The sequence below is a fragment of the Amphiprion ocellaris genome, chromosome 21 (genome assembly GCF_022539595.1).
Source record: "Amphiprion ocellaris isolate individual 3 ecotype Okinawa chromosome 21, ASM2253959v1, whole genome shotgun sequence".
In the NCBI taxonomy this organism is placed as follows: domain Eukaryota; kingdom Metazoa; phylum Chordata; class Actinopteri; family Pomacentridae; genus Amphiprion; species Amphiprion ocellaris.
This window is the reverse complement of record NC_072786.1, coordinates 12,324,842-12,351,133: the sequence shown is the minus strand read 5'-3', so window position 1 is coordinate 12,351,133 and position 26,292 is coordinate 12,324,842. Positions and strand designations below refer to the sequence as shown.

Below are 26,292 nucleotides of genomic sequence, written 5' to 3'. Positions count from 1 at the left end.
ATCATGTCATAAACCATTATCTAACATCTGCATCTTCTAGGTATACACATTAACCAAGACTTCATCTAAATATGAAACATAACCCTCCAACAAATAACTCTTCAAGAGATCTTTCACACTGGAAGTAGAGTAAATGTACAGACCCTTACACCCGAGACAAAATTGAAAATCCAAACAAGAAAAATGCTACCTCTGCATCTATTACTTTCATTTTGATGTAGTTCATAACTTACAGTTAGCAATGCATATACAGCAAACAATATATAAACACAGAATACAAATGGTCTTCTTTTCTGTCTTGGTGAAAAAGTATATGTGTGATGTGTATTTTATTACTAGAAAGGGGTTCAATTCAGTCAATTCAGCACGTTTTTTAACTGTTTAACTGGTGATAAATTTTCAACCACTGAGTTAACCCACATCTTAGTCAGGTGCAGCTTTAAAGGACAATGGTCAGGTCATGTGACCAGTGCACAGACTCTTCTTTGACCAGTAACTATCAAAGGCCCCCTAAAAATGCAGCTTTATACAAATTATATGATGCCAAGATGACAAGAGAAAGACAAATTGGCATGCTGGATGTTTGAATATCAGGACCATAATCAGGCACTTGAATGTCCAAAACTCCACCATTATTCATCCAAATTTTTTTTGACGATCTACCACATGGCCGCAGACTACATGAGCCCAGGATTGTCACATCCGGTTCATCCATTTGCAAAATTATTTGCAATCAGCTCCAGAGACTGCAGATAAGGTTGTTGGTGTGCACAACAAGAGAATATCTACCCGATCTGGGAAGCTGGTTTTCATTCTTGTTTCCCACACCTTAAAGCCTTGATCTTACAGTAAAACAGCATCATAATCAGCTCCAATAGGCAACCAGTCATGTTCATTGGATGCCAGCAAGATAGAAGACGGTCCTTTTCACTGTTGAATCTTGTTTTCAGTTGTACAGAGCAGATTACAAACATTGTACGTGGCATCCTATAGAGCAGTGTTTCTCAACTGGTGGGTCGCGACCCAAAAGTGGGTCGCTGGGCCGTTCTTGGTGGGTCGCGAGCCTTTTTCTAAAAAGAGAGAAAAATAAAGATAATCCAATTTAGTGGCGAGTCATTGTAGTTCCCCTCCGCACCCGCAGGGGGTCGTCGTGTCAGCAGCGACCGGTGAGGACACTCGTATTACCGTAGAAGAAACTGCATGTTTTCATAGCAACAGCAGCATGGCTAAACGCAAGTACGACAGCGAGTACATTAAATATGGATTTTCCTACATCGAAGACAAAGGAGTCCAAAAACCTCAGTGTATTTTGTGTTGTGAGGTACTGGCAAGTGAAAGCATGAAGCCATCCAAACTGAAGCGTCATTTGGAAACGAAGCACTCATCGCAGAGTCAAAAACCTGTTGATTACTTTCGCAGACGGCTTCAGGATTTAAAAACATCGCTGCGATGACAAGACAATGACGAAAACAATAAGCACGCATCTGAATAAACTTTTCGAGCGGTTTAGCGACTACTTTCCCGATAAACAACCCGAGGACGACTGGGTGCGCGACCCGTTTGGAATAAACATGGAAAGCATCACGTTGCCTAGCAGCGATGAATGTCAGCTGGTGGAGCTATCATGTGACCGCACTCTCAGAAAGAAATTCACAGAGGTAAGCCTTTCCCAGTTCTGGTGCAACGATGTGATGAGAGAGTATCCCTCCATTGCTAGTCGAGCTGTAAAAATCCTCCTACCATTCAGCACCACATACCTCTGTGAATGTGGCTTCTCAGCTCTTGTTCAGCTGAAAACAAAATACCGAAATAAACTGAACATTGAGCATGACCTCAGAGTTGCTTTATCATGCATACAGCCAGATTTTGAGACTCTTGTAAAGGCCAAAAAGCATCCTCAGCTAAGCCATTAGAACTTCATGTAGTTCTGCAGTACTTTTGTTGTGACTTGTGACTTTTGTTTATTTGTAAGTGCTTAAAAACACACTTTTCTTTCAATATTGCACACTATTTTTTTCCCCCAAATATTGGCTTTCAAATATAGTTAAGCCCTTTGAAAAATGTTTTATTGTGTTTACATTTTGAGATTGATCAGAACATTAAGCATTTCTTCACTTTAATAATTTGTTGAATGCACTTCATCAGTTTTCATGTTTTGGACTCTTTTGCACATATTTCTATACATAGTTTCTCCAGCTACAACAGCAATGTTGCAGACTTGTGCAGTATTATGAGAAGCTACTGGTTTTGTTGAATTGCACTTTTTTTGTAGAAAAAAATGCACTTTTATATATCCTGAGAACTACTTGAGGCTATTGTTCTACTTGTTTCAGAGTCCTCAGTACTTGAATTAGTATTGCTGCTTGATTTTGAGTTGTTGTGAAGTACTTGAGTTCAGGTTTAAAAGTTTTGTCTTCGAACGCTCAATCAATAAATTGTTGATTTTTGGAGAAATATTGTTTGGGTCACGACTTGTCATTTCAGTTTTATGGTGGGTCCCAGGCCCAGACCAGTTGAGAACCACTGCTATAGAGGATCACTATGTGGACGTCACTGTTGTATGAAGAGGAGCGATACTACAGACAGGAATATACCACGGACAAAGAACACATCTACATTTCATCAATGGCAATCTCCACGCCCAATTATAAAGCAATGAAATCCTCCCACCCATGGCTATCCTATTCATTTACCACCATCACTTGACATTTCAACAAGACAACACGCATCCTCATGCCTCCACAATATGTACTGCTCTACTTGTTGCAGCTCAAAATGTTCCAGTTCTCCAATGGTCTGAATTCTCTTCAGACATGTCACCCATCTAACATCTGTGGATATTCTGGATGGAGGTGTCTGACAATGTAATCTTGTCCCCTAAAATGTCTTCCAACTTCACTGAGTCCTTCAGGAAAAGAAAGACAACATTCTACAAGCAGCTTCAACAACCTCATTAACGCCATGAGTCACAGATGTGTGACTTGTTAGTGACTACTGTTTTCTGGTCTTCAACACCACTCTCCAACTGCCATCACAATATATCATGTCCGATATAATGTATACTTAGATGTTTCATGATGGTAGATAGATGTTCAGAATATGCAAAAATGTTATCAAAAAGGTAAATGAGAAGCTCTCAGTTTACCAGTTGATCTACGTTCCAGTCCTTACCCGTGGTCTTGGAGTCTGAGTAGAGAATGAAAGAATGAAGGTGAAGATACAAGCAGCCGAAATGGGTTTCCTTAGTAGGATAGTTGGACTCAAGTTAAGAGATAGCGTGAGGAAGTAGGACATCGAGAGCTCGAAGTGGAGTAGCTGCTCCTTCAGGTCAAAAGCAAGCCAACTGTAGTGGCTCAGGCATCTGATTAGGATGGCTTTGGTGGTTTTCAGGGTACATCCAACTAGGAGGAGATCCAAGGGTGGATCCAGAACTCACTGGAGGTGTGACATATCTCATCTGGCCTGGGAAGACTTTGAAATCCTGCACTTAGGTGCTGGAAAGTTGGATTGGATTGGATGGATGGATGGATGGATGGATGGATGGATGGATGGATGGTAGAGAGAGATGGATGGATGGATGGATGGATGGATGGATGGATGGATGGATGGATTCAATATCAATGTCTACAAAATTTCACAGCAATCCGTTCTTCTATTGTCAAAATATTTCAGACTCAATATAATGCACTAAATGTGTCAAACATCCCAGGTAGTTACAAGGTACCACAACTTGCTAATTTACTCTCCACTACACAGAGTTCAACTCGAGAGCTCTCAATAGTCGCTGACACAATTATTACCGATCTGCACTCTTATGGAGAGGTCTAGCGGGGACGATTCAACTCAGAGAGCTTCATTCTGTCAACGAGAGCACACACTTGACCTGGACACTATCAGCTGTATCTCCCTCTTCCCATCATTTCCCACAGGTTTTATTAATAGCATCCACCTCCCCGCACTGCTGTCTTTGTTCAACCGATTCGGTCAATGGAAACACAGATGTGATCTCTCTAAAGGCTCTGCCCTCTAATTTCGTGCTAAAGCGCTTTAACGGGCGTATTAAAAATGTTGTTCTTCCCAATCTGTTTTGCTTGATAAGTGCGATCCGCTGAGAGGGGACAGGGTTGATGTCTGTAGTCACATTAAGAGAGCAGACAGCAGTATCATGGCTCATCAGTTGTGGTCATAAAGCGGCAGCTCTGGTATTTTTAGCTGGAGGATTCACTCTGTGGATGCTCAAAAATGGGAGTCAGGGTGGTGAATATTGACCCCGTCTTCCTGAGCCTCATTGGCACTTAGGAAAACGTCTGTAACCACCTTTTTGACTTGGCTGCCTTATCTTTCCTCGTTTCCTTGTTTCTGTCAAACACCAGTTCTGTCTTGGGGGTTTGTTTCCATATGGCATTAAAAGAAAAGAAATTCAAATGAGATGTGTTTTTCATGCCGCAGGTTCCAGCGTATAGCTCGCTGACTGTCAGAAATCAAAACATTCTTGGTGGTAATGAACCCCATTTATGGAATTCATCCAAAGAAAAAGGCAAGAATGACTGTCATTCTGGCCAAACAACAATGGCAATGTAATTCTCAGATATGTTTTAGAGATATCTGTCCTTTTTACACTTAATTTCTCAGCACAGATGCAGAAGAGAACACAGACGAGGCTAAATCTCATCCCAGAGCCTTTCACATATAGAAATTAACCTCTATTGATTGTAATTCCTGAGCAAATACAGGCCACTTGCCGCTGTATAAATCACATTAATTCAGACAGGCTTAACTGAGAAACAAGAGCATCTGCTTCTGGCCCACACATCACCGATCGATGCGCTCTCTGAACAGATTAGAGGAGGATATATTATCTGGACTCCTCATAAATTACACTGCAATTAAAACCAAAAGTGGAACTCTCATCCCACGCTGTCTGTCTGCCTGTCTGAGGAGTTATTATTGATTTCTGGTGAAACCTGATCAGCAGGGTTGAACACTGTGTGCTGGTAACTGCTCGACTCCTGTATACAGTAAACATGCAGAGCAGAGACTTGGTGATCCAGTATGACAGCTGTTTTCAGAAGACACGCAGGTGTTTTCCACGAACTTCTTTTAATAGAGTTATGTAGCTGTTTTTTTATTTAGCTTGCATATTGAAAGTGAACAAATAGATTGGCTGCAGTTGTGGTTAGTTTGCCAGAAAGCCAATTGTTAGGACTAAATCAGGTCAAAGTGTAGTCAGATATGGTTACTCTGTTTCCTTTCATGGGACACTATGCTACTAAAAAGGGAAAGTTTGTGGTATTGTGAAATATAAGCGCCAGAGTTAAGATTAAAAACACTTCAATGCTAGAGTTTAAGGAACATACACCATTTGGCATGACACATTCAGATGACAATGAATACCTGATCCATGTTTGTCCATTAAATGGCATATACAAGCGAAACTACCATCAGTTTAATGAAGGAAACACAAAATACAAAGAGATAACTTGTTAAATCAGCCTTCCTCAGCCTCCGAGGAAAAATTTAGTTCAGGGTGCAGGAAAGGAGGTTCGGACCAATTGTCAAATGGGGCTGTACAGATTCTGGCTGCAAATCAGTGAACTAGCTTGCAAAGTTTGACCAGTATATCCACATGTGTGTTGTGGACCTAGAGCAAGAAGACTCTATAGAGGGTCCTGTGGAGAACCAGTGCTACCAGAAACCATGTGAGAATGAGAGTCACGTTCTTTGAACAAAGTCAAACATTCTTGGTTGGCGTTTTATCAATCATTGTGGGGAAAATGGAACTAAGCAAGATGCCGAAGCTCTCAATTTACCAGTTAGTCTACATTCTAACTCTCATTTAGGGTCATGAGCTCTGGATAGAGACCAAAAGAATGACAATAGGTTGAAATGGGTGTCCTCCATCTGGTGACTGGCCTTAGAGATAGAGCAAAGAGTTTGGACATCTGGAGTGAGCTTGGAGTAGAGTTGTTGCACTCTATGGAACAATTGAGCAGTTAACAATTACACTCTGTGGAGTGTATAAAAATGCTAATCAGGCTCATTTCTGTGATTCTGACCTTGTATCAAAATGGCACAGAAAAAAAGACTTAACCAGAGAGTTCAAGGTTGGGGCACAGATGGCAGGAGTTTCAGTCCCAAAGACTGCTCACCTTACTGCAATACCAACCATGACATCTGCTTTTAGATAACATTACACATTTTATAAGTGGGATGTTTGTGTTTTAGTGTAAGAAAAAACTAAGCTGCAACTGTTACTCATGTATTTGTCACCTTAGAGGAAGGAGTCACCGAAAATCAATAGAACGTTATGAGTTTCTGGCCTTCAGCCTGTGATAAAACATTTCCATCCCGATGGGAGTCATTTCTGGTTGACAGTGCTCCCATCTATAGGTCACGAGAGGTCACCGAGTGGCTTGATGAGTACGAAAATGCTTTGAATCATATGCTATGACCTTTATAGTCACCAGATTCCAATGCAGTTGAAAATCTGGTAGCAAGGGGGAATACTGTAACATTCATTCAAAAGCTGTTAATAAACAAGCAAGCAAACAAACAACTACATTTCTTTTTTTTTAAAAAGGTGGAAAAAATATGCAAATTTTAATGTTATTTCTGTACTATGTGGATTATTGTGGATAACAAAAAAGGGAAAATCTGGAAAATAACAGTAAACTGCCCAAAGTTACTTTTAAAAAAAAAATATAATGAACTTGTTATATGTTTTGATAAAATTATTTATTAGATGGTATAAGATGTGAGCAAAAATGTCAACATTAGTGAACTTTTTAGTATAATAATGGAAACCTCTGTTGTATACAGTAGCATATACACAATAAAGAAATGCTACCTAGCTGAGTAGCAAGCTGACAAAGTTACAGCATTAATGCAAATCAGTCTCGAACAAAAACAATCAATTCCCTGTCAAAATAAAAGCATGGAAATGATAAAAATAAGCTAATTAGGCTGAAAGATCCACTGTGCAAGTTTGCTATGGCATCCTAAAGCACTTATTAGGAACAGTAATATTAAGTGGAATAAGTTCAACACACACAGGGTAGCATCGCGCAGCAACGAGTCAATGTTCTTCTCCTGTGAGGTCAATTAACACTCTGTTGCTCGCAGTGCAGCCGAACATTAAATATTGATCCTTCCATCACTGTTGACATTAATTTTTGTCTTCAGGGGGAGTCTCTTACTCATTTTCACCACCCTCTGTCCAATGTTCCCTGTAATTTTTCCTGAGTCTGAGCAAACACACAAACTCCCTGAGCGTTCCTTGGACCACTGTGAGCAACATCAGACGTGTGCACTGTGGTCACACCAGCATCACATCCATTCAAGTTACATGGTTCATTAAAAGAATCAAATTACAGCATTTACATTTCTGTTAAAACACTTTGTCAACAGGAGCCAGTTGAAGGCTGCAGTGATTTTAGTGACACTACAATGTATAAGAGTGAAGTTATTGAATATTTGTCTCTCTTTACTGTTGCAGCGGTTTTGCAAATTGCAGATGGACCCTGTTCACTCCATAGACACCAATGTTATTCCTGTAGCTTGAAAGACAGCTACTTTTGATAAAACTGGGCTTGTAGCACATTGTCTGCCTTGCAACAATGGGAAAGAGGCACCGTTTATGTTTTGACAACCTATATCTAACGAGTTATTGATGCTGGAAGTGTGAATCTGTGAATATCTTTCCAACTTCACTGAACTTGGGGCCACTACCACCTAAGGAGTGATATATTTAATTCTGAAAAAAACATTTAGCCATACTTAAAGCTTTAAGTGCTTTATTAACACGGAACTAAAAAATTTGTATTGTTTTATTATCACAGGTTCTGTCTGAAAAGAGGTGGCATCATTTTAAACAGTGAAATCAAACTAACAAAATGTAATGACCAACCAGTGAGCAATACTGGATTCTGCAAAAACATAAACAACTTTTTTTTAAAAAAAAAAAAAATCTAAATCTTATCTTAACACAGTTAATGTATGAACTTATTTTTGTGTGTATGCATGTATTTATTGATTTATTTAGTACTGTTAACATAGAGTTCTGAGTGAATTTTTCTTAAGATAGACAAAGGCCATTTATTGATTACATATAGGCTATTAAATGTTTATTAAAAACTAAAAAGCATTAAAAAAAAAAACCCAACTTATTACTGGAAGGATAAGGAGGACATCAGTGCTGCTCTTCCTCACAATGATGAAGGAGAAAAGACTCTTCAGACAACCACAGCTGGATGTTCATGTTCACTGTAGCTCTCAGTCCATCAGAGCAGATGTTCCCAATGATCCAGACCAAGGCTGGAAGGAAAAGACACTAACAGTGAGAAAAAGATCTACAAGGTTCTTTCAGTCCAACTGCTGGAACATTAAATCTAATAACTGTAGTGTTCATCCTTACTTTGATCATATTCTGGGAGTTTATTGTGGCACTCCTGTGATTCCGTGCATGGTATCAGGCACGATTTTCCGTACCTTCTCGGCTGAGGTTCCAAGCGAGATAAAGTGAGCCGAGATGTGACGTCTACATACTGCAGGCCACTGATTGGACAGGAGTGCAGGCCACTGATTGGACAGGGAGTGACGACACACGAGAGCGACTCCAGCACGAAAACAAAACCGGCATTTTAAAAAAAAAACTAAACAGCGACGGTGTGCATTGCTCTTCACGGAACTCTCTGTTCTTCATAATTTTAATATGACAGCCAGATCTGTACCGTGGGTGAATGAAGAGGTCGAGACTTTTCTCTTTGGTGGTGGACGAAAGAATACAGAGAGAGCTGGACGGAGAAAGTTTATCAGGAGGTCTCTGAGCGGATGGCCGCTCACATATACAGTAGACTGTATATAAAGAGGACAGAAGCAGTGTAGGGAGAAGCTGAAAAAGCTCAAAAATGACTATCGGTCCACCAAGGACCACAACGACCGGCGTGGGTCGACCAGGAGGTGTTGGAAGAGGTTAAATGGAAGCTATTGACTGGCACCGCACCGGCGAGCAACAGGAGGGAGACTCAGCTGCTGCATTATTGGAGACGTTCAAGAATGGTGAGTGTTGTGTGACTTCAAGAAACTTTTACATCATTTATCCCATTGGTGGCAAGCTCCCTTTAAGCAAACAAGTATATTTAGAAAGTAACGTTGTTGTCTCCTGTAGCAGACAATAAGCTAGCTAGTTAGCCATTGGCGCTAGCTAGTTAGCCATCAGCTCCGTGCTCCGTGTGTATTTCGTGCTGCTGTTTCTAACGTTTAGCTCTCAGAAGCTAATACATCAGTCAGCATGACGAACTAAGCTAGTGGTCTTAAAGGTTTGTTTTTTTCACAAGTTACAATGTCGTATTTTTTGTGTACTTAGGGTGAATGTTTATATCTGTTCAAGAATCCCTTTCGTAGTACGAAGCCTACTCCACCTCCGTCATGGAGCCCCCAGCTCCCCTGCCTCCTCTCCACCACCACCAGCGGCTCCTCTCCAGCACCAGCTTCGACACCAGTACCAGCTCGGACACCGACCCTGTCAACATCAACCTCCAGCAACAGCAACGTCTTATCACTGGTAAGACACGGTAAACAGAGAGCATGGTTGATTTTCGCATTATTATTATTATTGCAGGTGTAAATGCCTGCAAGCATGATCAACGAGAACAACGACCAAGAATTCAGGCAGGTGTAAATGCAAACTGTGCAGCTGCCAGCTCAGGAACGCCTGATGAAAGCTACATGCAGCTGCAGTGACACATAAACAGAACACATGCAGCTGCATTTTTTTCCCATTGACTTAACAAGCAAGTCACTCTAATTAATTTACTTTCTCGTGCAATTTAGTATTGCAACCATTCTTCTTATAGTCACTAGGTAACTGTGAAACTGAATGAAAATATACATAGAAATAAGAAAACACAGCTGTTCTTAGCAACTCTAAAATGTGCACAAGATGAAATGAAGTTCACACCACGTTGTTTTTAGTTGTGGTGGAGGAGGTACTGTTTGTGCTTCAGTTAAAGAGTGCCAAAAATGTATTAAAGTAAAACTATCAAAGACATGATCATGATTGAAAATCAATGGATGGGTGGCTAAACACATCACATCATCAGAGACCCCACTCACCCTGGACATAAACTGTTCTCCCCCCTCCCCTCTGGCAGGCGCTACAGAGCTCTGTACACAAAAACTTCCAGACACAAAAACAGTTTCTTCCCCACTGCCATCACTGTAATAAACAGCTAAGCCATTCCTACACACCTGTACAATAGTCAGTATTCCAATGGACATGTACAGCATTTTTTTTCACCATGAACAGCATTCTCTGCTTTAGCACTACTGTGTTTATAGCAATTATCGTTTTGCTAATGTGTTTATTCCAGTCTAGCTGTAAATTTCTGTATATATTTTTATTTAATTTTGCTACTATTTCTTTTTCCTCCCTGTTCCTCTTTCTATAGTTTCTTTATTTTTTATTATTCTCTTCCATATTCCTAGTGTGACACCAACAGCCAAAACCAAATTCCTTGTATGTTGTGTACTTACTTGGCCATTAAAGATGATTCTGATCACTTTTCTGTCTTTGGTCTAGGCAAGAGGAAAAGGTGCAACAGAAAATTGGACCTTCCAAGCGTACTTGTGGAGATGCAGGCTGAGGAGCAGAACCGTGCCCAGCATGATAACTAGTTGCTCCTCAGCGAGGCAAGAGAGAATGAAGTGGCCTTGCAGGGGAGGAGATGGCCCAGAATGCTGCCTTCAACCAGTCATTCCTGGGTGTGCTGGGGCAGCTGGTGCAGGCAGTGGGCAGCCAGAGTCCACCTCCCAGAGACTTGAGATTTAGTTGTATATAGTTTTACTTTTAGCCCTCCACTGTAGGAGAGGCCCACCAGTTTGTACTTTGCACATTGTAAATAGTTTGGATTTTGCTGCTGACTAATAAACTATTTTGTGACTTATGTGATTGCATCATAACTTTTCATTTTGTCTTAAGACACTGGTAGGAAAAGAGTCAACAACCTGAACCAAACAATTCTGTATTCCCTAATAATGCATTTATGTTTAATGGGATTTAACATGTTTTAACACAAACTCCTTTATGGTTCATAATTCCGGTGACTGAATTACACCAAAGCAATACTGATTTATCAAACTGGAATATTCTTAAAACAGCTGTTTTAATGTTTTGGTGTTTAATTTGTCATGTAATCTTGCTAACCTTCACAAATACACAATAGCATAGACACATCTACAAAAGTTTATTGTCAGAATTGCATTAAAGAAAACAATAGCGGTCCGGGGACCGAAAAACAGAAGTATAACAAGAAGAATAACTTTGCATGACACGTAGTGCATCAGTGCATCCTGTACATCTCTGTCCTCCTCCTCTACACCTTGTGCCACTGCAGGCTCATGTGCTGCTGCTTCAGGTAAATCCCATGAAGTCTCATCAGAGAGCATCTGAAACACATACACAGCATACATATTTTAATACCTAATAGCGATAAACTGCAGCCATTACAGGGTCGTTCACAGGACTGATACACGATAGCTAGCGAACTAGCATTAGCTTACCCTCATATGTCGTCGAGTTCATATCCTCTTGTCTTCGGCTTGATACTGCTGCTCGCCTCCCAAACTCTCCCGTGTGTCTCCTGAGTGTTTCGACTCGCCGTTCTCAGCTTTCTCCGACTCTTCTATTACTTTGAATCTGACCGAAAGCCACAGACCGAGCAGCAGGTGAACCATCGCCTCCGTTGTGTTGCGTTTGTGTCGCACACAAATGACGTTAAGGGACTTTCGGCTCGCTGCGCTATGACGACTCCACCCACGATGAGGCTATATGGAAAAACAACTAGACCGAGACGAGCCGAGTCAAATAGAATAGTGGCGAACCGTACCGCGCCGAGTAGGTGCTTGTGGAATCGCGGCTCTACTGGTTGGGTTCTCTCTGTTCTCATGTTTCTTACATGTTTGTCCCCTGACAGCCGGGTCCTAATGTTTTTTGAGCAACACACCATACTATGACGTTTTTACAATGATGGTTCTACTATGAAACCAGTTTGACATGTTCAGGTGTTCTTTGTGTGAAAACTCAGAGATTTCAGGTATCAGAAGGTGGTTTTCAACTTTCTTTGTTAACTTTCTGCTTCAACTTTAAATTTCCTTCACTAACCCAGCCCTCTGGACTTCCAGTAAGCTGTGTTCGCATTGGCTGTCCAGGTGGCTGCTTGGTGTTATCAGGAACACCTGAGCAGCTCAGTGTCTTCCTGCTTTATGTGGCTGCAGCCAAACATTTCCTCTGCTTCTCCACTACTGAACCGGGTTTGGCTCTGTTGCTTTAGTTGTTCTTTAGGCGTTGGCTTGCAGCTTCCAGCAGTAAAATCGTCTTTAATGTGTTTCTTGGTGTGTTTTAGGGCTTTGTACTGGATAGTCGTCCTGATAAAGGTGATTCTTTAGCCACAGTTAGCACATGGTGCTAATGTGTGCAGTGATTAGTGGATTTGGTGCAGCTGAGTTGTGTCTTTATCTTGGCTGTAGTGAGTCTTTAGAGGTTTTTGGTCAGACACATTCTGTATTCTTGTGAACCAACGTTGGTTGTCCAGAAGGTAAGAGTTCCTGTCCTGATTCTCTGTTCTCAGAGGTTCTCTGGTAGGCTGCAGGAGACTTTAGCATTTGGGTTGTGCTAGTTTGGTTTTTGTACGGTTTCATTTGGACGACTATCTTGAGGCCCCTCCATGTGGTTTAGTGAGGTTTTCTGCAACAGTTCTACAAAGCAACCTGCAGCAGGAGAGACTTTGAAAGTTTTTAGGAAGTTCTGGAGACCAGACTTTAGAGCAGCAGAAACATTTGTCAGCAGTTTGAGCAGGAGAAGGTGAGCTTCAGAGTAGAAATGAGACGGAAACCTTCTTGACCCGTGTGGTGAGGTCCTGTACCAAGAGTTTGAGCAGGTTGTGAAGAGTCTGTAGTTCTTTGGTCTGAAAGCACAAGAAGAGTCGGCTCATTAAAGGAGAAAACAGGAGATATTGTTGGTTCTTCTGTTGCTCTGCAGTTTCCTTAGACTGAATATCAAGTTTATATTTTAAATGATTTCCCATATGAGCCCAAAAAGACTTCAATAAACTCCCTCCATCCCCTGGACACAACATATTTTATTACCATGTTAAATCTTTTTTTTGAAATGTTGAGTTTTAATCATAGTTTGAGCATAGTTTTTTCTCTTTGCTTGTTTAGTTTTGTCATCTGTGTGAAAGGTGCTAAACAAATAAAGCTGAGTTGATAAACTGAGTAATTGACTAACTCATGATTGTGACAACAGAAGTATTTTCATTGTGATTTAAGGGTTTATTTCATTTTTAAGGTTGGGGTTAAAATCTTGACAGAAAAAGAAGATTAAAGAAATAAACTACATAACAAAAAGCAATTAAGTCAAAGGAAAAAAAATTGAATACAATAAAACTTTTCAAAGTTTTATTGTTAAAAAGTATTTTTTAAATGTTTAATATTCTTCTTGTTTAATTGTATTTTTTAAATGTTTAATTATCAAAAATATTTTATCTGTAATTTTTAATATTTGTATTTTAAAAATTTTGTTTAATTTCATAATTACATGTTTTGTATCTTGTTTGATTATCTATTTCAATATTTTGTCTGTTTAATATAGTTAAACATTAAATACAATTAAATTATATTAAACAGACAAAATATTGAAATAGATAATCAAACAAGATACAAAACATGTAAATATGAAATTAAACAAAATTTTAAAAATACAAATATTAAAAATTACAGATAAAATATTTTTGATAATTAAACATTTAAAAAATACAATTAAACAAGAATATTAAACATTTAAAAAAATACAAAACATTTAATTAGATTATTAAACCTTTAAAAAGACAAAACATTGAATTAAAAAATTAAATGTTTAATTAGAAAATTACATCTTAAAGACAATAAAACTTCAAATGGGAATTAAACAAAAAATACAATGAAGCATTTAAAAAAAATAAACATTAAAAGGTGGTAAAACATTTAAAAAGAAAAACCTTAAAGATTTAATCGAAAAATTAAATATTGGGCAAGAAAAAAAAATCAAACAAGCCCATAAAACATTTGAAAAAACAATTAAACATTAAAAAGACAAAACATTTGGAAATCAAATCAGACATTAGAAAAGAATAAAAGGTGCGAAAAGAGCAAAAATAAACGTTTAAGAAGAATCAAACTAAAGACAATACATTTGAAAAGACACCAGTTAGACTTTAGAAGAACAAATTAAACAGAAGAGACAATAAAACGATCAAAAAGGGCAAAGACGGATAAAATTCTTAAAGCGTTTTCTAGTCTGAAACGAAAACAGAAAGTTGTTTCTTCAAACATTTCCTCTTTCTATGTTCTTGGTTTGATTGTGGATAGATTTACTAAGAACTCATTTCAGAATACTGCTTTCCAGATAAGTCTACTAGTAGTTGAAGGCATTGATCAAACTAATGTTACCTTCTGATCTCCACAAACTTTACTGTTCAGTGAAGAGAATCAAAGTTTGTTAAGGGTTTCTAAAAAAACCACAGGTGAAGGTCTGAGACGAACTCAGATGGATGGTCTAAATGTGAAATCAAGACTCATGGTTACAAGTTTTAAGGCTTCTATTAACCAGAAAGTTCAAACTAACAGAGAAGTACTGAGAAACTTTTAAAACTTCAGTCCTCAGACTGTCTGAAGGTTCAAACTAACAGAGAACTACTCAGGAACTTAGAGGATATCAGTCCTTGGGCTGTCTGAAAGTTAAATCTAACAGAGAACTACTGTGGGACTTAGAAAATTTCAGCCCTCAGACTGTCTGAAGGTTCAAACTAACAGAGAACTAGTCAGGAACTTAGAGGATATCAGTCCTTGGACTGTCTGAAAGTTCAATCTAACAGAGAACTACTGTGGGACTTAGAAAATTTCAGCCCTCAGACTGTGTGAAAGCTCAGGTCCTGAGGACTCGGGAGGTGTGGAGGCTTTGGAAAGTCTTGGAACTGAGGGTTCCACCCTCCAGCACAAAGGCTGAAGTCCAACCTCCTGAGAAAAACGGTCGAGTCGAGACTCGAGTTAAAAAAAAAACTCGAAAACGACAAAAAATAGATGATAAATGCGCAAAAAAACAAAGAATTAGTATCTGAGCGAGTAGCTCAGGGAGTAAGAAGACGGACTCCCAAGTGGAAGGTCGCAGGTTCAAGTCCCGCCACCGGCATTTTTCTTTCTTTGTCTTTGTCAGGATTTTCAAAACATTTAAGAAGGGTCTGGTCTTGAACCAGCGACCTGCAGCTCCACAGGCAAATCCTTAACTCACTGAGCTACAGATCAGATGAAAAGACATAAATTCGTCGTCCCTTTGGCATCGTAGTTCCTGAAGTGACCACATGGGCGGAGCCAAGGCGGAGTCTGGGTGGAGTCAGGGCGGAGAGTAGGCGGGGAGGTGGGTGGGGAGTAGAGGGGGGGAGGCCGCCACCCACCTCCCCACCTACTCTCCGCCCTGACTCCCCCCACTGCCCACCACACCTTCCCCCGCCCGACGAGTTTTTCGAGTCTCCACGAGTTCTTCGAGTCTCGATGAGTTCCTCGAGTCTCGACAGGTTTTCCCGAGTTTCTGGAGTTTCCACCAGGTCGGAGGCAGAACAAGTTGTCATGAAGAGGTGTTGAAGTCGGCCAGGATGGACTGACTTTTTACAGCGACTAGAAGGAAGACCACTAGAAGAGCAGGTCTTTAACCACCATCCATAAAATCCATGGAGTCGCTCCAGAGAAATGAAGGGAAGTCAATTTTTATCAACCTCCATCCAGATGTTCAACTTGATATCTTTACTTTGACATTTTTACCACCATAAACCTTTAGTATCACAATTTTTTTTAGAATTTATTAGGATTTTAATGAAATCCACCAGCAGATTTTGTTTTTGTTGACAAACTTTATTCTTGTCGTTGTGGGACTGCAGTATTTAAAACTGTTCCTTCTATTTGACCTCATGTTTATTAGTTTTAGTGGAGAAAGTTTGAATTGTCAATTAGTCTCTTAAAAACTAAATAATAAATTGGATTAGTCAAGAGGTTTAAATTTCTTACTTTGTCATATTTTAAATATGACAAATAATATAAAAATAAAGCATCTTGAGACAATTTGACCTGTAATTGGCGCTATATAAATAATATTGAATTAAAATTGTATGTATCTTGTAATGTTGGAGTAATTCAGCCATATATGTTGGAAAACACATTTTCTTTGTCCATTAATCTGTTGATTGTTTTCTCCAGTAATTCATTTCTTGTTTTGGTTTATAAAATGTCAAGCCCAAATACATTCAGTTTACTGTCAAAAAAAACAAAAAGATTTACAATCATGATGCAGGAATCAGGCAGTTTTTCCCTTTTTATCTTAGTTTAGTCAGAAAGATAGTTGATAATGTGTGAATTGTTGCAGCTTGTGAGCCGTAGAAGGTTTTAATCTTTGGGGCCGAGTGTCAAAAAACATTTAGAAACCAACATCAACAAAACACTCAAAGACTTGAACATCATTAAAGGGAAATCCAACTTTTGCATGACAATGTCTAATTAAAGGACATTTATTTCCAATGTAAATGTGTGATATTCATCCTCTGGAGCTTTCTCTTCACATCGTCTTCCACCTGGACTGGTTTGGTCGGGAGCATGTGCAACAAACATTTGAAAAACTGCACTTTAACATCAATGAATGACATTGAAGTTTAATCTCTACATAAATGAGGCTAAGTCTGGATGTGCTGCTCTGTCATTAACTCTTAAGTTTAGGGAAAGTTAAAACAAAAGAGGACAGTTCAGAGAAGACTTGAGACTGAGCTTATTTTGAACAAACATCTCAGACTTTCTGAGCTTCAGCACCTCTAGCAAGATATTTTAACAACAAGCAACTCAAGAGATCCAGAAGTTGGAGAGAGTTAGCTTTAGCTGAGCCAAAGAACATGTGGGACGCTAACCTAGCAAACATTTCAGACTTTTCTCTGTGAATTCTGAGAAATAATTTACTATTTAATGACAGAGCTACACATCTTAACTCAGTCTCATTAAAACAGACTCTAATTCAGTGTCATTCATCCATATTAAAGTGCAGTTACCCAAAGTGTTTGTTGCATGAGCTCCAACAAAACCTGTCCAGGTAGAAGGCCACTTTGACAAACAGGAAGTGGAAGATTCCAAGCAGATTTATAGAAGGGGGAACCGGACTGTACTAAGTGTGGTCGAGTATAGAGGGGTGTTTTGTGGGTTTTTAAGGCTGATAATGATTATTAGTGAGACATTTGGAGTAGATATTCATTTGCAGTAAATGAAAGTATTTCAAATCTTGGAGTTAAACTTAGAAGAACACAAACTCTAACAGAAAACTTTGTTGATACATTTTTGTTTTGTTTACAGATGTTAAGTTAAAGGAGTTTTATTCGTGACGTATAACCGATCAAATCACTCCAGAAGACAGAGCGACCAAAGGTAGATAAAGGTTCAGAGCCAAAGTAGCGCCATTTTTAAATTTATTTATTACCGTAAATCAGTAAAAAATAAAATACTGATAATCAGTAAATCAGTCAACCCACCATTACTACAATTCTACAATGTATGTCTCTTTCCTTTGACTTGTTATTTGTACAATATACGATGTATATGATGGCGTTTTTTCATACCAAAGGCTATACTATGATGTTTTCTAAGAGACATACTCTGTTTGTTCTGGCTCTGGGTCGCTGCCCTCCTCCTCTGTTGTTTTCTGGATTGTACTCAGCTGCATGCCTTCGTCCACCCGGCCTCCGTTGACTCGTCCCGCCTGCCGTCTCTGGAGCTGAAGCTGGACTGGAACAGACCAAAGTACAGTCCAATCACGATGCCAGCTGCCTCTCAAAAGGCTCCTTCATCTGGCAGGTGGCAGCACTTCTTCTGAGGGGAAGCTGAGCTGGCCCAGCAGAACTTTGGAGATGTGTTCCAGTGGTTGGTGGATGTGTGGGGAGACAGAGAGGGACCTTTGAATTGTTCAGAAAGGAAAACAGGGAACCCATTAGTAGTTTTAGTTTAGGGTGCTACTGCGGTGTGTTTTTGGGCTTGAAGAGGTGAACAGGAAGAGTTTTTTTTCATATTGATTATCTTTTACTTTGTTCCTGGTTGGAATGCCCATCAATGTAAACATGAAATTCACTTTTAGTTCTGTTGATTTATCTTTATTTTACTAACACCCATTTGTTTTTAACTCCCTCACATGTGTTGTTGTAAACTTACTCTTTCAAATAAATACTCATCTAACCCTCTGGAAACCAGCGTTTGGACTGTTTTTGTGTTGCTCCTCACCTACTGACAGCTGTGGACTAAAGGCTATACTGTGACGTTTTTAGAGCGACATGCTATACTATGATGTTTGTTGGGCGACACGCTATACTATAGGCTTTTTTAATTGACATATTACTGACCTTTTTTGGGGGTTTTTTTGTTGTTTTTTAGCAACATAAGAATTTGAACAGTTTTAAAACTTACTATACTTTTACTTGTGCAATGAAATATTATTCTATGGCATTTTTTAGACGACATATTATACTCTGACGTTTTCTTGAATAACATACTATTTTGACAATATACTGCACTATGACATTTTTTGAACCACATATAATACATGACAATTTTAGGCAACATCCTATCATTTTGTGCTTTTTGAACCACATAATAATCTATGTTGTTTTTTTTTTCTTGCCAACATGCTGTACTATGAACTACAGGCCATACTATGTTATTCTTGAGTAAAGTATACTATACTTTGACATTTTCTGAACTACATCCAATACTATGGCGTTATACACAGAGTGCTTTGGTTACATGTTGATTTATAATCTAGATTTTTTTTTTCTGTTTTGTTTTTTGACAGGATTACCACAGACCTGACTGTGAACACCGTCGACACCCACCTCAGGGAGACGCTGCCTAAGATCTCAAGGCTGCCTGGTCGTGGTCTTTCTGGCACGTACTCTTCCAAGATGAGCCGGGAAGTTTAACACTGATGGAATGACACCAGGTCTAAGCCGACAAACTTCCAATTCCTCCTCAACCCATAGTCTCTGGGAAACCTACATGGAGTAAGAAAAGTAGACAGAGAAGTAATTAAGTCTGTACACAACATATTAAAAAGAAATCATGCTAATAAATTAAGTACAAAGAACCGAATTCGCCAATATACTGGAGACCAGAGCTATTTAATTTGATAAGTATAACCTTGTTTAGTAACATTTCAATTATTTGAGAGCAGTCCTAAAGAACTGCCTGTAATCCCAATCATAAAATGGGTTTGGAGGAAGAACATAGACGGTAATCTGGATATACATGAGTTAGGCTTCATCAGTACTATTGGTTGTATTGGTGGTAGTAATAGCAATGTGACTACTACTAGTAGTAGTGGTAGGACACTACTGCTGCTGATACTGGCAATGCTACTACAACTTGTAATACTATTACAAATGCTGATACTACTTCTACGACTAACAGCTGTTTATACTACTACTGCTGCTTGTACTTTTAGTATTACTACTACTGCTTGTACAACTATACTACAGCTACTATTAATCGTCTGGTATTTGGTTGTCAAGCTGCTAGCTCGCCTTAGCGTTTTGCTAGTGGCTAACTAGTTAGCTCTCATAGACTGGAAGCTCTCAACAAGATTTCATAATGAAAAAAGAGCCAAAAACTATTCTTACCTATGAAAAGTCATTCCAAGTTTCCTTGTCTCAATCGTACGACGTAGTGTGTAACTGTATGCAGCACAGTGAGCCGGCATACTTATTGTTTCCGTTTTCATGCTGTCTACATCAACAGAATGCACTGAAACTTTGCCCCCACTAGCTTAGCCTCGCCGTTGTACGCAGCTCAAAGGGGCGTGTCCTATCTACTCATTCATATCTATGAGAACAACGATGGCTGCACATAAGGACGTTGATTAGCTGCGTAAATACCATTATATACAGTCTATGGTAAATACGTATGTGAATCGCATGATTGGCTGCAGCAGCCAGTCACCGGTAACTCACTGACTCACATTGAAAGATAGCACAGAATGAATTGTTACGTGTTTATTTTATTTACAATTCAGGTTGGATTTTTTTGTGTGTGCGCAGTGCAGATTTTCTGTGCGCGGAGACCGTGTCAGCAGTGCGCAATTGCGCACGCGCGCAGTTTAGAGGGAACAGTGCCTCTGTCTATTTCATGCATTAGACAATATCATGAGACGCAATATTACTGCTTGAAGTTCTAATTAAAAGGGGAATTAAACAAGCTGCAGAGAAATGATTATTTAGCAAGGGAACACAGGATTCAAAGATTATCTGACGTGGATAAGATGCTTTAAATGAAAAATTAACAAGTTAAAGAGATAATTATTCATATTCACTTGAGCCAAGTGCTGTTTTTTCAACCTTCTCATGTGTGCTGTATTTGAATTTTTTTAATTTAATTTTAGTCATATCTGAAAGGAGTTATTAAATTGATGAGGATCACTCAAAAAAGCATTTTTGTGCATGTAACATGTCCAGGAAAAGTATAAATCACCAAAATCTCACATATAATATGATTAACTTCTGTTCATCAGGCGTCATTGTACAGTACTACCCCCATGTGGTCATAATGTATTAATACAGGGATGTTTTCTTTAAAAAAGAAAGAAAGAAAAAAGACTTAGCAAAACCATTTTTTAAAAATATTACAATTTATTTTCACACTGCATTTGATATTTTAATCACTGGAAATTGTGCACAAGAGCATCAGCAGGAAGAAAACAGTCGTATTTACACAAGAACAAATTTCAAAATAAGACAACTACAATTAGAGGGATAATTATAGGCAGCCAATCTGATTCATTATGAATTAGGACTACTTACACCTCGTTGTTTGATCAATAGGACTGAAAACCATTTTCTTACTGGTAAGTAATCCATTTTAGTCTTCTGTATTGAATTGTGTTGTCAGGCAATGGGAGGAAAACTCATTTAAATGAGCAAAAAAGTAGATTTTTCAGTGCAATTATTTTAGTTCCATTGGCTTCAGCATCGAGTTCTACCTCCAATACACAAACTGGAGCAGCAGGTGTTTTTCAGACACACTTAAAGGATACAGTAGCTCATGATGAATTGTTTACCTGACCTTTTTTAATGAGGGATAGTCCACATTTATCAGGTAGCGACTCCACAGTCTCTATACAGTCGAGGATTTATTACAGGCACTGATAATAACACCTCTGACTATGGAGAAAATCCATCCCATAGGTTCTGTGCAGTCCATCGACACCAAGATATCCAAGGCATTAGAAGGAATGATATCAAACTCTATCACTGATAGAGAAGACGCAACAGTAAATAATCAAAAACCGAAGAAGAAATAAATAAATAGTAGCATTTTTGGACATATTTAAAGAGACTGAATGAGAACTGACATCATTTGGTTGAAGAAACACATATGTCAGGGTAGGATGCTTTCACAAAGTGTGCAATTTCAACTGTATTTTATTAATTAGCAACAACAAGGTGCTTGATTCCATAAACATGAATGATTTACGTTCACATTATTCAGGTCTCATTAAAATCTTGAATTAGGACAATAGTTTCCTTGCCGTCGGAGCTGCAATTCACTCTTAAAAGTGTTGTACAGCTACCAAAGTCTACAGAAGGAAATACTCAGAGGGTCGAATCCTGGAAGTGAGAAAATGTTTGCGAGATGCAAGTCGGAGAAGGCAGATGGGATCGTGCTGACAGCAAAGTAAAACCTTTCAGCAGCTAAAACTCCCACTTAAAGCCACAGATGCGTTAAGGAAACTGTATCAGCCAGAGAATCTAGAAACCCAGCGGACGGCTGACAACACATCACCGACAGGCAGGAAAAAACTGTTCATCTCAGGCTGAAATGTTGACACTGACACAAGTCCTGGAAAGACTGAGACACCTGTATTATTAGATGTTTTTGTCAGCCAGTTCAGCTCAGGTTTTAACAAGATGAATTGTACTGCCTTACAAAATTAAAAAAGCAATAACAACAGTAGCTCAAACTGAGTTAATATCACAATTTATCTTTGTGACCCCTGCTTTACCAGCTATCAAATCAATACCAGTTGTGAGGAACTAATAATCAGGCACTGACTCTATACTACCTAGTTAAAGCTAGCTAGCTCATTTACCACCTACTTCATACTGTTGGGAAATATTCTTAATCACAGCTCAGTTTAACTACGTAATCAATTACATTACTATTGTGTTAAACATAAATGTGTGACATTTACGACCTTAGGAGTGTGGGCCTGAATCTAACGGAACTGCTGCAGAGAGCAGTTTCTGCTTTCGGTGATAGAGTGTACAGACAACTCCCTCGACATCCACTTCTTTAAACTATAGCACAGCAGCTTTACCTAAAATATGAACAAGCTTACATGCCATTAGTCACGTACAAACATGTACCTTTATGAAATAAATACATCCATGTACATGCTCTTTTAATTTGCCAATGCTTATTAAATATTCTTAAAGGACAATTGGGACTCTAGACTCTTCTATAAGCAAATAAACGGATGCGCTGACAGTACCAATAAATTACAATTTGATGAGCCAGTATTTGAGCAATCCAGTTTGCTTATCAATAAGGCAGCAGCTACTTTTATCATAACAGACGAAAAAGTGGCAGCTAAACTTGCCCTGCTAGCTAACTCACTGTAGGATAACTAGCTTAGCTTTGCAGTAAGTTCAATATTATCCTCTGAAACTTGGTGAATTTACATGATCCGAGATGGTTATTCACATGCTGTGAATTTCACACAATTAAATCTATAAAATTATAGATTAGTTAAATAGTTTTAAGGCGTATCAAAATGTTACACAACTTGAGTTATCAAATAAGTCGTTCAGATCAGATTTTTAAATTAGTTTTTCCTCAACCGTTACCTTTTATTGAAATAAGACTGGATGTTTTAGTAGCTTTGTAATTCAGTTTTATCATAACTGAGAAAAAAAAGTAGCAGCTAAATTAGTCCTGTTAGCTAACAATTTAGGCTAACTAGCCTAGCTTAGCAGTAAGTTCTGTATTAGCCTCTGACACTAGGTGATTTTACATAACTTGGCTACCTTTAATGTATATCACATACATCATATTTTAATGTATGGAATTATAGAATAATAAGTGAAATGTTTTCACAATTCATCAAACTGTTAGGGTTTACCAAGTAGCTTTCAAATTTCAAGCTGTTCACCATCCATCTCTGTCAGTGCTCTTTGCTTTTGTAAGGCAGTACATACTGTAGAAATACTGTTGTTCAGCTGTGATATATATGTTTTAGTAGAAACATGCAGCTTTGGAAATAATTATTAGATCACCCATCTACCTGTCTACACAACTGGTCTTCAACTTTGGCCATGTTGTTTGGATTGTATTATAAAGTCTTATAAAAGTCTAATTGTTTAATACTTGCAATAAATTATGTTCAAAAATGTGATGCATTGAAACTGTAAACATTTCAAAACTCACCATAGATGGCCAAAAAAATGTGTGGAGTCACCACTATTTTGTGTTGTATGCAAGTAAATTCAACAAATAATCCACATTTCATTAACATCCTAGGATGCCTAAAAGAAGAGAATCGCAAGATGATGAAAAGACATTTTAATTTCTGGTGCTTAGTGAAGAGGAACACAGCGAGTGAGCCAGTTGCTAAGTGGCAGCGTCCATTACAACCTTAAGAAGAAAACGCAGTATGGTTCCACCAAGAGAGGCGGGAGAGAGGTGGTACAACAGTACTCGTAGTGGTATAATAAATATTTCCAAAGCTGTAATATGGGTAGCAGTTCACTTCATTAACATTAACTAAAATCTTGACTAAAACGTGGAATTTCAAATGGAAAATGTATGAGAATCCTGTCAAAGGAGCACAGTCTGTTGTATTTAGAGGCCTCTCTGTTCATCTGGTGTGTTTGGCAGTAACAGCTGAATATTAAGACCGTACATATGTAGTTTCAGTAGTTGTTTGGTCCTTGATAACTTTGATAATGCACACATACCTGACATCAACGCCAAGAAGACACAACACAGCACACGCCATGTGAAAACATCGAACGGACTCACAGTTATTGCTGGAGAATTAAGCATCTCCACATCTTTCTGGAGTCTTGATGAAAGCAATTGGTGCAAGGAAGCAAAGCGTTTCATCAAAACCTGCCCTTGATTCTCAGCAGCTCTGGAAAAAATGCAAAGACGGTATCCATGTTGTGTTACACTGCACTGATAGGGGGAATGTTGAATGAAATTATCAGTCACAGTTCTGAAAAGTGCCGTCCATCTCAGCTGTCTTTGTAGCTCTAATCGAGACTCCAAAGGCTCCAATACGTTTATCGTGATCCGTCTTGACCTAAAATATTTGTAACTGCGTTCAGCTGAAAACAGCGACAGCATCTAGTTAGATTTCCCTGAAACTGATCCATGAAGGATCAGTGTTTTTTAAGGTTATTTTTCACCTGGAAGCCAAACTTTCACACCATTTCCACCATCTTTGACACAGCTTCTCAGATATTTCATGTTGACTGATTGAAGGCCAGATCAGAAATCAGTGAATCCCATCCTCCAGAGATCCTTTGGCTTCCCAAATCTTTACCGTGCGGTCACTGTCGAAAACAGAAAAGTAAATCAGGTTATGAAAAACATGATTAGAGTGCAGAATTACCAATGTGATGTTTTGGGTCTTACTCTGAGGCAGTGAACAGTTGGCTGCTGTTGGATGCCAGGCCGTTGATGGGACTGTCGTGGCCCTGGATCTCACCGAGGGGCGTTAGCGAGTCGGTGTGCCAGAGTCGCAGCAGGCCTCCTCTGCAGCCGCTGAGCAGCACCGAGGATCCTGGTACCACGCCCAGAACGCTGACCCAGTCTGCCTGGGCGCTGACTGACTGTTGGACGAAACAGCAGCCAACAGTTGGTGTAAAGTTCGTTCTGAATCTCAAGTTTTAACACTGAATTCTGACACTCAAGACGCATATACTAAGTATTGTCTTACCTGTAACAGCTGTTTACTCGCCAAGTCCCACTTTTTAATGTAATGGTCTCTGGAGCTGCTGTAGAAAGTATCTCCATGCACAGCTAAAGACTCCACGCCGTCCTGATGGGCCGGGTCGAACGTATGGCTGGAGGTGATGCTGCCCTGAGCACCTTCTGCCACCTCAAACATCTGGAAGATCAGAGTATTTGATTAGGGATGCAATTTTCATAATTTTTACGTCCATATAACACCAAAATGAGATACTGTTTGGAGGCTTCCAACTTTAATTCAAGCAGCTGAAGAAAAAATATTGAATTCAACTATTTTTTTCATAGTCCGTCTCACTAAAAGTAAGAGAAAAAAATGCAAATCTTTAGCACTTGTTGGTTGCCCATGGACGTCACCAAATGCTAAGTTTCCTCTTTTGAGCTGCTTTTCGAGGTCTTTCTTGCAGCCACATGTAGTTGCTGCTCGTTTGTGGGTCTTTCTGGCCTCGGTTTTCTTTGATAAGTTATTGAAGTTTCTTAAGATGTACTTAAGATTTAGAAGAAGCAAACAGGAGACGGTAAATTATGACATATGTGGACATGTATCAGGTAGAAGTTTATAAGTTAAACATCCTCCTCCTTGCTTTCAGACATTATTTACAGGTATTGGGTTTCTTTTTCATTTTGTGTGCTTTATATTCTCTTTTTGTTTATGTATTGTGGCATTTCTGAAATAAATTGATTCAAAATAATAATAAAAGCAGCTAAGTTGGTGGCTGAGAATTCCATTTTTTAGCCTTAAGAAGCTCTTGGTTTGCTTCCACAGTGGTTTTATTACATTATCCATCCATACTGAGGAGTGTCATCCTATTAGATTTACAGAATTTGACAGAATCTGGGCACAAACTAGAGCTCTATACACTTTGGAAAATTATCAATAAACACCAGTCCTATTGGCAGCCATACATGCCATAACATTACCCACACTATGCTTGACAGATGATGTGGTCTGCTTTGGATTTTGAGCCCATCTCCATATTTACTTCCACAAATGAAGTAATTCCTTTTTATTTAGATTCATGAAAGGGTCTTTTAAACCTACACGTTTACATTGATTTACCTAAAGCACCTACTTTAGAGTGTTCTTGACTTTACCAGATGTTATAAATTATGTTTTCTCAGTAAGAAAAGAATTCTCCGATCAACCCCTTTCGTTGCCTTTTGTGGTTTTCTAGTCATGTCGGTGTTGCTGAGCTCACCAGTGAATTTCCTTTTTTTGCT

General features: G+C 38.9%; 1 protein-coding gene and 3 long non-coding RNA genes across 6 annotated transcripts in view; 1 reads left to right on the top strand and 3 right to left on the bottom strand.

Moving 5' to 3' along the window:
• The first annotated feature begins 1,091 nt into the window (after positions 1 to 1,091).
• Positions 1,092 to 25,784, top strand: LOC129347887 (uncharacterized). Its single transcript, XR_008600206.1, has 2 exons — positions 1,092 to 1,658; positions 18,902 to 25,784. It is a non-coding gene; the product is annotated as an uncharacterized LOC129347887 (long non-coding RNA).
• LOC129347888 (uncharacterized) lies at positions 11,225 to 13,160 on the bottom strand. Its single transcript, XR_008600207.1, has 2 exons — positions 11,560 to 13,160; positions 11,225 to 11,445 (listed from the first exon to the last, which is right to left on the bottom strand). It is a non-coding gene; the product is annotated as an uncharacterized LOC129347888 (long non-coding RNA).
• LOC129347889 (uncharacterized) lies at positions 16,854 to 19,840 on the bottom strand. Its single transcript, XR_008600208.1, has 3 exons — positions 19,725 to 19,840; positions 18,942 to 19,100; positions 16,854 to 18,011 (listed from the first exon to the last, which is right to left on the bottom strand). It is a non-coding gene; the product is annotated as an uncharacterized LOC129347889 (long non-coding RNA).
• The window catches only part of LOC111570176 (kinesin-like protein KIF21A), a 55,149-nt gene continuing 49,566 nt past the window's right edge, over positions 20,710 to 26,292 (bottom strand). For all 3 annotated transcript variants that reach the window (XM_035949331.2, XM_035949332.2, XM_023272788.3), the window contains 3 exons: positions 25,043 to 25,213; positions 24,739 to 24,935; positions 20,710 to 24,656 (listed from right to left, as the gene is read on the bottom strand). In XM_035949331.2, coding sequence (XP_035805224.2) covers positions 24,599 to 24,656; positions 24,739 to 24,935; positions 25,043 to 25,213 — 426 coding nt within the window. In that variant the 3' untranslated portion in view covers positions 20,710 to 24,598. The remainder of the gene's footprint in view (positions 24,657 to 24,738; positions 24,936 to 25,042; positions 25,214 to 26,292) is intronic.